The sequence below is a fragment of the Ursus americanus genome, chromosome 5 (assembly GCF_024610735.1).
Source record: "Ursus americanus isolate L20-20 chromosome 5, mUrsAme1.1.p, whole genome shotgun sequence".
Lineage (NCBI taxonomy): Eukaryota > Metazoa > Chordata > Mammalia > Carnivora > Ursidae > Ursus > Ursus americanus.
The window spans coordinates 48,469,517-48,483,222 of NC_142131.1; the positions used below are offsets into that span (position 1 = coordinate 48,469,517).

Sequence of the window (13,706 nt, forward strand, 5' to 3'; positions counted from 1 at the left end):
ACGCTGCGCTCCATCCACCCCACGAACCCACAATCGCCTACCTTTGCATGAGGGTCTATCAATAGTTAATGTGTGGGTGTCAGTTGCTGTAAACTGAGCTTACCCCAGCACCAACTTGAATTAATTATATGCAAGAGGAGAGAAAATAAAATGCCTTTTCCTCAGAGCCCCAAATTTTACTGGCTACACTGACGCCTGGAAACCACAGGGTGAAATTCCTACGGATGGAGGACCCCGAGAAGAAGCAGAGCCAGAAGAGTGACGGCAAACCACGGAAAGTACGCTTTAAAATCTCTTCCTCCTACAGTGGCAGAGTGTTGAAGCAGGTCTTTGAGGACGGGCAGGAATTAGAGTCGCCAAAGGAGGAATACCCTCACAGCTTTCTCCAGGAGTCCCTTGAACCAGTGGATGGTGTTTACGGGTCTGGGGAAGCCCCCAAGCCCCAACCATACTCCCCTAAGCTGACTGCTCAAAGGATCAGCGTGTTTAGAGAAGGCAATGCCTACACTTTGGCGGGCAGCCAGCCTTTCTTCAATGATTACAAGGCGAATGACCATAAGGTTGGTATTGCACATGGTGTATAAACTTTAAGGACTAAAATGTATATAGGAAAACACGTAACTGACTCAAATTTGTATCTTGCTCATGCTCCAGTACCAACCAGAGCTGTAGGTGCACTAAATGGGAAACTGCTATTGGAATAATATTTCTGGGACAAACGTAACATGCTCGCTGACTCCTTATTGGAAAGTGCAATAAGCATGTATAGAATTCAGTTCCATCCAGGATAGTGAATTGTAATTGGGTCAGTGGCGGGGTTATCTTGGGAAGTAATTTAAATAGCGATGCAGTGGTTTTCAGCTTGCCAGACCTCCGTTCTAGAAAATGATGCGACAACTGGTTGTTCTGTTTCTTGAAAGAGCTGAGTGTTTGAAGGTGCTCATTTCACTCTGCCAGTTATTCAGCTTGTGCTTTATCCATGTCTTGTTTTATTTCCTATCTCCCTCCCGCTGCCTGCTTTTAAAAAATGTTTGTTTCTTTGTTTCTTTATTTTGCCTTTTCATTGCTCATTAGCGTGAACATTGAGTGGTTGGAGTCCTGGGAAGAAATGGCGAAAAGCACGTCAACCCGAGGAAATGTTACTTGGGGAAGAAGTTTGAGCTAATAGTTCAATTGAAACGTGTATTTTATCTGTTAATTTCAGTTCTCTTCCCCAGTACCATGGATAATCAAAAGCCTCAACATGATTTTCTTTTAAGCTAGAAGAACTTGGAAAATATTCATTGATTTCTAAAAATGAAAAGGAGATGTGTATATGTCTGCCACTGGGACCATGCGTGGCTTTTTTCCTTTAATATTAAATACAATTATATAATGTGCCAGGTTATTAATGAAAAGTACACCAGGATATGCTCTCATCTTTAAAGTGTGAAATTCAGATAATTACTCTCTAATCATTTTTATTGTTAGTTTCCTAAGGGAACAGATAATTCATCTATGGCAGACAAATGCGTTGGCCTTTCTGGCATTGGTAAAAGTGTAATTATGGGAGTCCACATTTATCACAGATAATACCAGGTTTCTTTTTGATAATAAAGGGGGCTGGAGTGAACAACCCCTCATGTTAGTGGAGTGGCTTATGCATTATAAAGCAGTTTCACATAGTTTCTCATTGGGTCTTTACCACAGCCTTGAGGAGAAAGGCAAAATACAGTTATTCCCATTTTGCAGATGAGGAAAACTGAGTGTCAAATTGTTAAGGGATCCACCCAGTATTAGAGAGTCATTAGGAGCAAAGTCAGAAAAAGAACCCAGGTCTTCTGATTCCTCCTTCTTTTGGTCGTGTGGAATATTTCTTTTTAGTCTCTAAAATTATTCTTTTTATTCCAATTTATTCTATTCTCACCATTAATGATAATGATAATGTTAACGGTGATAGTTACCTTTTACCGAGTGCTTATTATATCCTAGGTTCTTGGCTATGTCTTGTACTTACAGTATCTCATTTAAACTAAATCTTACTTGTAGGTTTAGACTTTACAAAGTTGTAGTTTATACAGACCTTGTATAAGGCCATGTAGATAATTCGGACCACTTGTCCTTCACAAGTATTGTGTCAAACTTGGCACTTCTGTAAATGTATGATTTGGTAAGGACTTATAAAACTAGATAATTGAGTCTTCATAGCAGCACCACAACATTGGTTTAAACACAGACTCTGGAGACCATATTCAGAGTTTGATTCCGCTTGATCCAGTTATCCTTGTTTTCTTTGTTGCCTGATCCAAATGCTACCTTCCAATGTTAGCCGGCTTCTGGGTAAGAGAGGGGTCAGGATGGATTCCTGCAGCTCTGCCCACTGAAACAGGTTATCAGTGTGGTATTTAAGAAACATAAGGAAACGAGAGCTGGAAAGCCATGATTCTTCAATAGCGAATCCAACTGTAAAATAAACCCTAGTAAACACTGGTTATGAAGCAACACTGGGTAGTAGTTAAGCACAACAATTATAAGTAAAGGCTCTGAATTTGAACAGGTATTTGTACACCAATGTTCATAGCAGCTTTATTCGTAGTTGCTCACAAGTGGAAGCAACCCAAATGTCCATCAGTCGATGAATGGGCAAATAAAGTGTATATACACACAGTCGAATAGTACTCAGCTTTAAAAAGGAAGGCTATTCTGACACATGCTACAACATGGATGAAACTTGAAGACATTATGCTGAGTGAAATAAACCAGTCATAAAAAGATAATTATATGATTCCATCTGTGTGAAGTGCCTAGCATAGATTTATAGAGACAGAAAGTAAAGCAGGGGGGCTTGCCAGGGGCTGGAGGAGGGGAGAAGTGGGAGCTTAATGGGGATACAGTTTTATTTTGAGAAGATGAAGAAGTTCAGGGGATGACTGGTAGTAATGGATACACAACAGTGTGAACGTACTAATGCCACTGACCTGTACACTTAGAAATGGTTAAAGTGGTAAATTTTATGTACTATGTATTTTACCACAGTAAAAATAATCATTAGAAAAAAAGCAGGGGTAGGGGTGCCTGGGTGGCTCAGTTGTTAAGCATCTGCCTTTGGCTCAGGGCGTGATCCCAGAGTCCTGGGATCGAGCCCCACATCAGGCTCCTCTGCTGGAATCCTGCTTCTTCCTCCCCCACTTCCCCTGCCTGTGTTCCCTCTCTCACTGGCTGTCTCTCTCTCTGTCAAATAAATAAATAAAATCTTAAAAAAAAAAAAAAAGCAGGGGTGGGTGCCTGGGTGGCCCCGCCTGTTAAGCGTCTACCTTTGGCTCAGATCATGATCCCAGGTTCCTGGGATGGAGTTCCTCATTGGGCTCCCTGCTCAGTAGGGAACCTACTTCTCCCTCTCCCTTTGCCCCTCCCCCCTGCTCGTGCTTTCTCTTTCTCTTTCTTTGCTTCTCTGTCTCTCTCAAATAAATAAATAAATAAATAAAACATTTAAAAAAAAAAGGCAGGGGCTCTGATGTCTGTTAAACCTGGGCTTGCTGTCCGCTCTACCTTCTTACGGTGGGAGCTTGAGCAGACCGCTTGATCTTGCCTTGCTTCAATGTCGTCCTCTATGAGATGAGACTAATAAAACTATCTACTTACGAAGATTGTTGTGGTGATTAAAAAAAGATTATACATAAGAAATACTTAGCATTGTGCCTGGAACATTGGACATGCTTATAGCAAATACTCCCTTACCATTGTGATAATGACCAGGTTCTCATCAAAGAAATATTGAGTCTTTAAAAAAAATTTTATATGATAGAGAGAGTGGCTATAAACAAATAAATATTTTAAAGAATTGAAACCATTTGAAGTTTATAAGGTTCATTTAAAAAAATGGAAGGGAAGGAGGGGACATGGCATCTACTGAGCGTGTATTTTGTATATATGTCATTTCATCTTCATGGTAATTCTTTGAGAATTTCACAAATTGGAAAAACAGGCCATGAGGTTTGGTAACTTGCAAATCTTGCACAGAAAAATTGACCTCAGGCCTGCCTACCTCCAAAGCCCTTTGCATTTCTGGGACTCAGGAAGGTGTCCCTGCATTTTAAGTAGAAAGGTTTCACTGGTGCCTGAACAGCAGTCTCAGGGCACGTGGCCACTGTTGTCAAAGCATTTATGAAGCTCAGTCACCCAGCTTGCCATTCTGGGCCCGATGGAAGGAATCACAAAAACTCCTGGCTTCATCCTGGCCCTCTGTAATGTAAGAGTGGGTGTTCCTCACGGGCCCTTGGGCGTCACCAGATAATGTGAACTTTAGTTACACCTGGAGGGTTTCCTTAGACACAAGGAAGAACTTGGCTGTCAGGGTGACTGAAACATAAACACACCTTACAGGTGATTTGGGACCCTCCTTCTTTCAAGTGCATTAAAAATAAATGTACTCTTTTGGGTGTCTCAGATATAGACCAGCTTAGAGGCAGGAGGTTGGACCACAGGACCACAGATTTTTTTTTTCCAGTAGATTTAGAGTTTCACCTTGAAAAACCAGTTCTACATTGAAAAAAAGCTTCCTAGTAACTAAACCTCTTTGGCTATTAGTGGAAGTGGAAATGGAACCTTCTAAAAGTGCCATCATCTTCATCTTCTGATGTTCAGAAACTGATAGTCCAGAGTGTGAAATAGGAACCCAGTGTGCATCAAACAAAAGGAAATGGAAGCTGCCACATGATCCTTTGAAGAGAGGGAGAGAACCCAGGGCCAAGTAGGAAGCTCGTGGCGTCATAAATAACGATAGAATACTCTGTGTTTCAAGGAAGGGGACCCCAGTACTGAAGTCCTGTTTAAGCCAGGTCGTGACTGAACGTGTTACGGCCGTCAATAGGAGACTGCGTGATTGTGGCGCCCCAGCAAATTTGGTTTCTACCCTTCTACGAAAGCCAGACGGAGTACTTGGCATGGGCGCATTTAGCTGTGTAGCATGACTGTGCACGCAGTGCGGACGAATTTTAATAGCAGCGGTGACAATGCCCACCCCTGCATAGTATCTTTAGCTTTGAAAACCCTGTTTTATATATTCTTCATTGCACCTCCACCCCTAGAAATCGATATAATTAGCCTCAGGGATGAGCATCAAAATCCTTAACCACAGGAACATTGCCCCGTCGGCGCAGAAGCCAGCAGGGCGTTGGGGCAGGGTCCTGAGCCCGGGCTCCTGAGCAGGATGCTCACCCGACTGAGCCTCCCGGGTGCCCCCAAGTATTCCTGTTTTAATAATGACTTTGTGGTGATGGCCACCAGGTTAATGTCACCCCATTTGCAGATGAGCAAACTGCGGTTCTAAGAGGCCCGATGACTCTCCTGTATGTTACAGTTGGTGAACAGCAGGATTAAGATCGGTGGTGTTTGTTGCTGAGCTGTCCTATCTCTGGCTTCTTAGTTAAGTGATCCCTAAACATTTACTCCTCCGAGCTTCTCTACTGCATTGTAGTATTGCCTAAATTATTCCTCAGCAAATTATCAGTAGTGCATGATAAATCCACAGAAAGGAACATAAGCTAGTAGTAAAGATGCCACAGAAGTATGTTTATTGACATAACAAGATTTACATAATTATACACGTAATAAAATACATTACATATATTGGATCATTACATATGTATAAGATCACTACCATATGTATCTATATATATATGATCATTATACACATAATGATCTTACAGGTTTTTGGGGGGGAAATGCTTGTGAATAGTGCAGTGTAGGTGTAAGAATATGGGCTTTAGGGCGCGTGGGTGGCTCAGTCAGTTAAGCAACTGCCTTCGGCTCAGGTCATGATCCTGGGGTCCTGGGTTCGAGTCCCACATCGAGCTACACCTGCTCTGTGGGGAGCCTGCTTCTTCCTCTCCCTCTCTCTGCCACTCCCCCTGCTTGTGCGCGCTCTCTCTCTCTGTGTGAAATGGATGGATAAAATCTTTAAAAAAAAAAAAAGAATATGAGCTGTAGAGTTAGACTGCGGTTTGAATCCCAGCCACAGACCCTGACCAACCGTAGCCTTGAGAGGCTTTTAGCCCCCCTGTGACTCAGTCTCCTCATCTGTAAAATGTAGACATCACAGCATCCACCTCAAGGGATGTCTGAGGGGAAAGTGAGGTCATGTTTGTAAAACGCTTAGCATGATGTCTGACACAAAAGAAATGCTACCCACTATAATAAAATAATGATCATAATTCAGTAAATTTTATCTACTGTTATTATTTATGCATAAAAATTTTGGAGAGCTATTGATTTTTTTCGGCCTTCTTCTGTGTTTCTAAAACACCGGCTGTGCCCAGTCTGCATCAGCTACTATGGTGTGTGCCGTGGGAAGAGGAGCTCTGGCCCCCGCCCTGCAGAGCCTTACGGTCCAGTTACAGGATTCGTTCAGCTCTGGTTGGTTACCATCAACAGGGAGAAGGAGGCTGGGTTTCAGGGTTTTCCGAGAGAGTGAGCAAACCGGGGAGCGAACTGTAGCTTTGGGGTCTGTTGGAATCCGAAGTGCTAGCCGGTTTCAAGTTCTTCTCCCCCATTTCCTGGGATGTTGAGCAGGTTCTGCGGCCCGGTGTTTGGTGATGGCTGGTAAATCGCCATGCTCATTCTCCATTTCTCTAGTCCCCACCTATTATAGATTTTGGCAAGATCATCATCTACACAAATAACTTGAAAATCATTCGAACCCCAATGGACAAGAGAGACTTCATGAAGAAAATTCTCCAGAAGGAAGAGGAGGCCGAGGAAGAGTCTCTGATGAGCAAAGAAGAAATCTATGGAGATCGTGACCAGAACGACGGGCATTTGCCAGACGCGGAAAGCCCATTCCCCCATAACCAGTACCCACAGGTGTGTCAGAATGGGTCATTGTCCTCCTTGGAGCTGGCCCTACAGCAGCGGTCTCCAAATGGTTTTGACTGTGCACGACTTAAGTGAAAATTTGAATATAAATACTCTAACTGTTGGAGATGTTAAGGAATTTTGAGTTGATTATATTTTAATGGCATGTGATTAGCAATAATAGTTATGCCTGTGTTTCAGATATGCGTAATTTTAATTGTTTTTGGTGACTTCTTCTGAGATCTGATTAGGTGTTTATTGTTTTCACTCTGCACTGTGGCATAGAACAGCCTGTTCCAGAGATGGAAAAATCAGCTCTGTTCTATCTCCTATGGGTTTGCTTGCGCTTCTGTTATTGGACTTATCCTCAATCCAGTTTCCTTAAAGAGTCTTATCAAGCCTTGTGTCTGGGTTTTGTAGAGATCAGGTAAAACTCAGCACTATTCTCCATGCACCCGCTGGGCCAGGGACGAGTGAACTCCGGTATGCTGCAGGATGCTCAGAGTGAATGAATGAGCTGGGAAACCACTGTCACCCTCCACGCAGTGAGGTCACTTTCCATCATGCTTACTCCAGGGTCCCTTGGGCACTATATTTGCTGACTGCCTGGCCTAGCGAAGGGGCCAGGAGCAACTAATTTATTAAAAATTAGCCTAACAGTTTCTTTTGAAAATATGATTGAAGCTGAATTTCTTGCCTTTTTAAGATAAAAAGTAAATAGAAATACTTAGAATGATTTTCTGCCCACAGCTCTCAGAGGTGCGGACTCCTCACCTTGGAAACCGTTGCTCAGACATGCTCAGATGAAGGCGTGGAATGATGATATTCATTAGTTCACAGTGTGGGATTGACGGTGGGAAAAGCAATTTTGATGGATTTAAGCTAAGAGGTTAAAAGCTTGGATAGCAGCAGAAATGAATTTTCTCTCTCTTTAGTTGCCATCTCTTGGGAGTTGCAGCTTTACTGTAGGACTCACTCTCACCTCCTCTGGGTTGGTGTGACAAAATGGGCCAGGGACTTCCTCACCCTGAGAGATGTCCCCACCCTGGTAGGGTTTAGAGGACAGGAACAGGAAGGTCATGACCAGACTCTAGCAAAAGACTCTTATTAAAGTTCTGCTCGCAAGGACTCATATCTCTTTCCAACCTGATCTCACACTGGATAAGATATCTTTGAAATGCAAATATGATCATGTCACCCCTTCATCACTCTTTTCCCCCACCACAAACTTCAGTAACCTCTCATGGCTTAGAATAAAACAGTAAATAGCCTGGCCACTGTTCGCCTCTTTAGCCTCCTCTTACACATCTCTCCTCATTCTCTGTCCCAGACACACTGCCCATCTAGCTACCACTCATATGTTCTTTGCCCTTTCCTGCCAGAGGCAACTTCCCCGTGCCTGGAATGTTCCCAGATTCCCCACTGCCTTGTCCTTAGCACCCGAAATCTCAATGGAGACATCACGTCTTCAGAGGGGCCTCCCCTCACTTCTAGGAGGATGAAATACATAAGGATGGACCCCTCAGAGCACCTCACTCCCTCCTCATTTGCAATCTTAACATTTCCCTGTGTAAATCTTTAGTTAATGTTTACTGTCACCCACTAGAATTTTTCTCCATGAGGGCAGGAGCCGTATTTATGTTGGGTGTAACCTAGTAGTTCCCGTGTCAAAAATACATAAATAAAAATAAATAAAAATAGAGCCTGGCACAGAGTAGGTGTGCAGTAAATATTAGTTAAATGTTCGTGGAAAGAGTATTGGAATTTGGGATCACAGAGCCTGCTGGTAGGAACTCTCTTGCCTCTGCCTTCTCTTGCCTTTTACATAGCACTGTTCAGATCCTAGCAGAGCAGCAGGAGGACTACTAAACGTTGTGATCCGAAGCATTACCTTCCCACTTTAAAATTCATTAATTCTATTCTTTTTCATACCATTTGGTAATTTTAGGCGCATATATTTTCAGAAGAGAGCCAGACATGATAAAAGGCAGCTCATGCTGCAGGCCTGAATAAAAAAAAGCAGCCACACAGGCCTGACATGACAATTATCTTTAAATTCAATTTGAAGAGATCCACGTGTTTTTGCTCTACTACCATAAACTAGGACAGAGGTGTGCAGCAGAAAGTTGCCGTGAAAGGTTATACTTCACTTGCCTGTCTTTTCAACTCTGTTTTCAATTGCTATTTGTTTGCCAAATCCCTCGTGCAGTAAATGCCCAGACAGGTTTTATTCTGAAAAAGAGGGTCAGAGAACATCAAGGGACCCCCTTCTGACCAGGAGACTCTTTGCTGTGTGAGATGGAATAGGAAGCAGTGGGAACCTTGATGAAGGAGCAGGCCGAGGCTAAAAGCCAGACCATGCTGACCCTCTGTATTAACTATAAAAGAAAAGGAGAGGAATAATTGAATTGAGCCACAGCGAAATACGGAAGGGGAAGAATCTGGTTGTATGTTCTGTGGATCCGAGACCATAAGTCATCTGGGTTTCTTTATGCTTTATAAAGATCTTGCGTTTGAAATAATAGTAAGAATGATAATAAGAGCTGCCATTTATTGAGGGCCCGTGATCGCTGGGCACCATGCCCAGTGCTTTCCATGTGTTAGTCTCTTTCATTCTCACAAGGACTCTCCGAGGGCGGTTTTGTTAGCCGTCTTCTTCTGTAGCTGGGGAAACCAAGGCACAGAGAAGTTAAGTAACTTGCCAGAGGCCATCAGAGCCAGTGGTCAAACTGTGGTCCCCCTGGCCACCGATCTTACAATCTTGCCCCGTCTGCCGAGCAGCCTCCAGCTGGGTGCTTGTTGGTGACTTCAGGGCTACCCAAGCCTTTGAGTCTGCAATGAAAGCTGAGGCCCCTTTCTGTGCTCATGGAGCTAGCAAGAGGTGGTTTGGGTAGGTCTGTCGGTTCTAGAACCTCAGCTGTGCTGTATAACTACGTTCTAAGTCCTCTCACCGAATATTTTCTGAGAAGAATTTAAAAATGCTGAGAATGGAAGACAGAAGCTCGTGTCTCGCACGCTGTGTGCAGAGCAGAGGCTCGGTAACACTTGATTTACTGAATCACTGAATGGTTCCGTGAGCATGCTGAGGGCAAAGGGTTGAAGGAGGGCAGTAAATGACCCGGGGTAAGAGTGGAAACTCCAGGGAAGCCTCTAATACTGCATCGTATAACCCCGTGACATTAGAGAATATGTGATCGATGATTTATTTTTGTTCTCTGCAGCAGGCTCCCCAGGTCATTTCATTAATCTTTTAATATGAACCTGGCATTCTATGCAAATTAATTTTTGGTTGACACATATGGCATTATGGTAGGATTTTACTGTACTTCCTTTGGCAACATTAAAAACTCACTGGGATCCAGTCAAAACAAAAACATGTGGATTTGGCAGAAAAATGGACCGTGACAATTTGCTTAAAGAATATTTTGGCAAATCCATTTCTTTTGAACGCTTTAAGGGAAGGAAACAAGTTTCTCCATTGTTAATATACTAGACTTCTGGCAGCAATCATTGAAATATTAACAAAAGCATACATAGACATCATTTAGGTTTTTGTCAGTTGGGTAATCACTTTCATTCCTTAAATCTAGAATAAATAAAATTTAATGCCTTCTTAGGCACTTTGTAGCACAATGGAACTATTTTCAGAATTCTGCCTCCCTTTTCAAGATAATTTTTATTCTTAAGTTATAAAAGAGAGCTGTGTTAGCTGGGCGGAGCCACCCAGTGTATTCCAGTCGTCTTGTTAGTTCCTAGAATTTAAGAATTGGAAGGCTTCTCCAGATATTGTTGTTCTGTTTATTCATCCAGCAAACATGTGCACAATAAATATTGTGCCAGGCTCGGCACTTTAAGTCTTGGAAGTGGTGGTGACAGAGACTGGCGCCGAGAGCTTCCTGTGTGGTCAGCAGAAGCTGTGAGAAGATCACAAGACCTGCCGCGCTGGGGGCGATACAGGCCGGTCAGGCCTCCTGGTCCAGAGGTGTAGGTACTGCTAGGCCGACCTGTGAAACCAAATAGGAGCTGACTAGGTCGGGGAGAAGAGCCCACAAGGGCTCCACCTGAGTCTGTGCCAGAACTGGTGGGTGTCGGGACTGGGACTGTGGTTGTGGGCAGAGAAAACTGGATGGATCGGAGAGATGCTGGGCAGGTGAATAGACAGGACTTGCTGCTGGCTCCCCCTGCCACTGATCTGGTACCCCCCTTATTTCTTGGATGGTTCATGGTCTATGCACAGTCTTTGTGGAGTGCAAAGTCCGCCGGTTTCCTTGAGATGTCTTAGGGAAGACGGGGGCCTTTTCCACAGTATGGGAGTCGAGGACTAGTAAGTCCAGACTTACTCGCAAGGCTTAGAAGTGAACTAACCTTTATGGAGAACCTGTAACATGGCAGATAATATACTGTGGTCTTTCCACATATTCTCTCATTGACTCTTCAGCTGCCCTGAGCAGCAAGCTTCGCCAGTGCCATTCCGCGGGTGAAGAAAAGCAGAGGTTTAGACAGGTCAAGGGGACTGTCCAAGGTGCATGGTTGCTGTGCCGGGCCTCATCGCAGCTCTCAAAGGAAAGCAAGATAAAGGACTGCAAGAATTGAGAGTTAAGCTTCAGAGGATTGTAACATCGAGTCTTCCATCCCCTCAGTCTGGCACGAAAACAGTCTTTCTTGAATGGCTGCTGTTGGGCAGCTACAAGGAGGGGCTGTGTGCAGAGTCTTGAGGAGCAAGGACGGTGGTGCTCAGTCGCCTGGCATCAGAACCTGCCTCCTCTCTTCCAGGCTGTGTGACCCTTGGCAAATAACTGAACTTCTCGCTCTCTCATTTTCCCATCTGCAGCCAGATTGATAATACTTGCACTATCTCTCTGGGATGTCGTGCGGATTAGATGGATGTGGAGAAAGCTGTTAGAACCACACCTGGCACCCACTAAGCATGCCACAAGCGCTCGCTGTTAGTATTGGGCAGTGAGGGAGAGTAAGCCCTTGTCCTGCTAGAGCATGCAGAAATCGCAGGTCGGATGGTGATACGGGCGACAGGGAACATAAAGGTACAGAATCCAGGGCAGGGGCTGCGCCTTAGAGATTCCATCAAGGGAATCCTCTCTGATGACATTTCAGGGAGCATTCTGTGCCTCTGGCTATTCCCTCATCGGCATTTATGGGAAGCATTTTGTACTGTCGTTCCGCCTCCGCCTTTCAGGCAGCCCCATGCTACTTCGACCTGTTTTGGAACCGTGGTCTGGAACTGCCGTCACTAAACCCTGACCTGTCTCTTGCAGGAAGGGGAGCTTCCCGAGGACAACTGTTTTCACTGCCGAGGGTCGGGCAGTGCCACCTGCTCTCTGTGCCACGGCAGCAAGTTCTCCATGCTGGCCAACAGATTTAAGGAGTCCTATCGGGCCCTGCGCTGCCCTGCCTGCAATGAGAATGGCCTGCAGCCTTGCCAGATTTGCAGTCAATAGCCCGTGGCTTTGTACGTCCGCTCTGATCACATCCTTCCGAAGCTATTTCTAATAAACAGCCCCGTCCTTCTCTTCCCTCTCCCAGCAAGGAAGCCACAGTGGCTGCGACCACTTCCACCACGGGCAAAACTCAATCACTTGATGACATCTTGTAAGGCTAGGAGTATCTCTGTGTGGTTCTAAGTGGCAGAGAAATTTTTGTGTTAGAGTCTGCTTTGAAACGGGTTCTAAAATTATCCTTCCAGGAACGTGTGCATGGATCTTACTTGACTTAGCTCAGTTTTTTCCTTGGACTAGTGAGCAAATAAATGTACATTTCAGGCAGCAGGTTGAAGTCATTTTCTGGTTGGGAGTTATTTTGCAAAATTATGCAGTGAGAAAGGAATAAAAAAAGTCAGGTTTCTGATGAACTGAATTCCTGTAGCTTATAATGCATTTGAAATCATTATTGGTCAGATTGAATTTTTAATTAAGCAGAAGAGGAAAGGGATGCCCGATGCGGAATGTACTAGCAGGCCACTGAAAACAAAACAATGTGTACATGCTTCATGCTGAAGATAGGCAAGCTGAGAAGGTCTTTCTTTCAAAGCCCTGGGTCTCTCCTGTGTGATGTGCTTGGGTAGTATTCATGCAGGCAATGAGCAATGCTACTTCTTAAGACCAGATGAGATAAGACATTTCTGTGTGCCTCTAAACTGCTGGAGTTATGAGCCAAGTCAAAGCTATTTGTGATAAATTTGGTGCTTAAGTATGTGTGTGTGATATGACTTCTTCCAGCCCCTGAATTATTAGCAAATTAATAAATGTATTTTAAATCTAAGATATAGCCACAATCTCTTCAAAAATGATTGGATATTTTATAGTTATCTGTTGGAACCCTCTAAAAGAAAAACTAACCAAGGCAGATTTTTAAGAATTATCTTTCTACCATCTGTGAATACACATGCTAAAGGTAATTCTTTCCTCTTAAAGTTGGTTATAAAGCTAGAAAAATTCTTTTGTTAATGAATTTTTGTAGCTCTAACACCCACTCCCCTTACCACTTGAGAAAAACACTGTAAAGTCTGTTACCTATTGAGACACATGGCTTTTCTATGATAGTTTTGATTTTCATAACTTAATTTTTTTCAAGATTTGTTTGTTACCCTCTAATATTCAGATGTTAAAATAATTCAACAGTGGAATGCTTTTCAGGAAATATGAACAGCTCTAATAAAAAGATTAAAATATTTTTGGAAGCCATGATAAATTTTGCCTGTTCTCTCTTAGCCAGAACGATAGAACTATTGCTCACCGATCTTCTTTGCTTCTACACTTAACTGTTCCTTGACTTGGTGTGTGTTTTCTCACAGCTTTTGACTTTTCTGTTTCTCCAGAGTACCAGAGGGAGGAATGATAACAGGAGACCTCTAAGTGTAT

General features: G+C 43.6%; 1 protein-coding gene across 1 annotated transcript; it reads left to right on the top strand.

Annotated features, from left to right (window-relative positions):
- The first annotated feature begins 224 nt into the window (after positions 1–224).
- On the top strand, positions 225–13,440 carry GRXCR2 (glutaredoxin and cysteine rich domain containing 2). The gene is made up of 3 exons (XM_045795072.2): positions 225–560; positions 6,613–6,840; positions 12,105–13,440. Exons 1-3 carry the CDS (start codon positions 225–227, stop codon positions 12,285–12,287), a joined length of 747 nt encoding a protein of 248 aa, XP_045651028.2. The 3' UTR covers positions 12,288–13,440.
- Positions 13,441–13,706: the final 266 nt, after the last annotated feature.

What these genes read in the sequence shown, in the direction of transcription:
- GRXCR2 (XM_045795072.2), top strand. Translation starts at nt 225, where the DNA reads ATGGAGGACCCCGAGAAGAAGCAGAGCCAGAAGAGTGACGGCAAACCA. An exon ending in ACAAGGCGAATGACCATAAG is followed by an intron (nt 561 to 6,612) that starts GTTGGTATTGCA and finishes CCATTTCTCTAG; the next exon opens with TCCCCACCTATTATAGATTT. An exon ending in CCCATAACCAGTACCCACAG is followed by an intron (nt 6,841 to 12,104) that starts GTGTGTCAGAAT and finishes TGTCTCTTGCAG; the next exon opens with GAAGGGGAGCTTCCCGAGGA.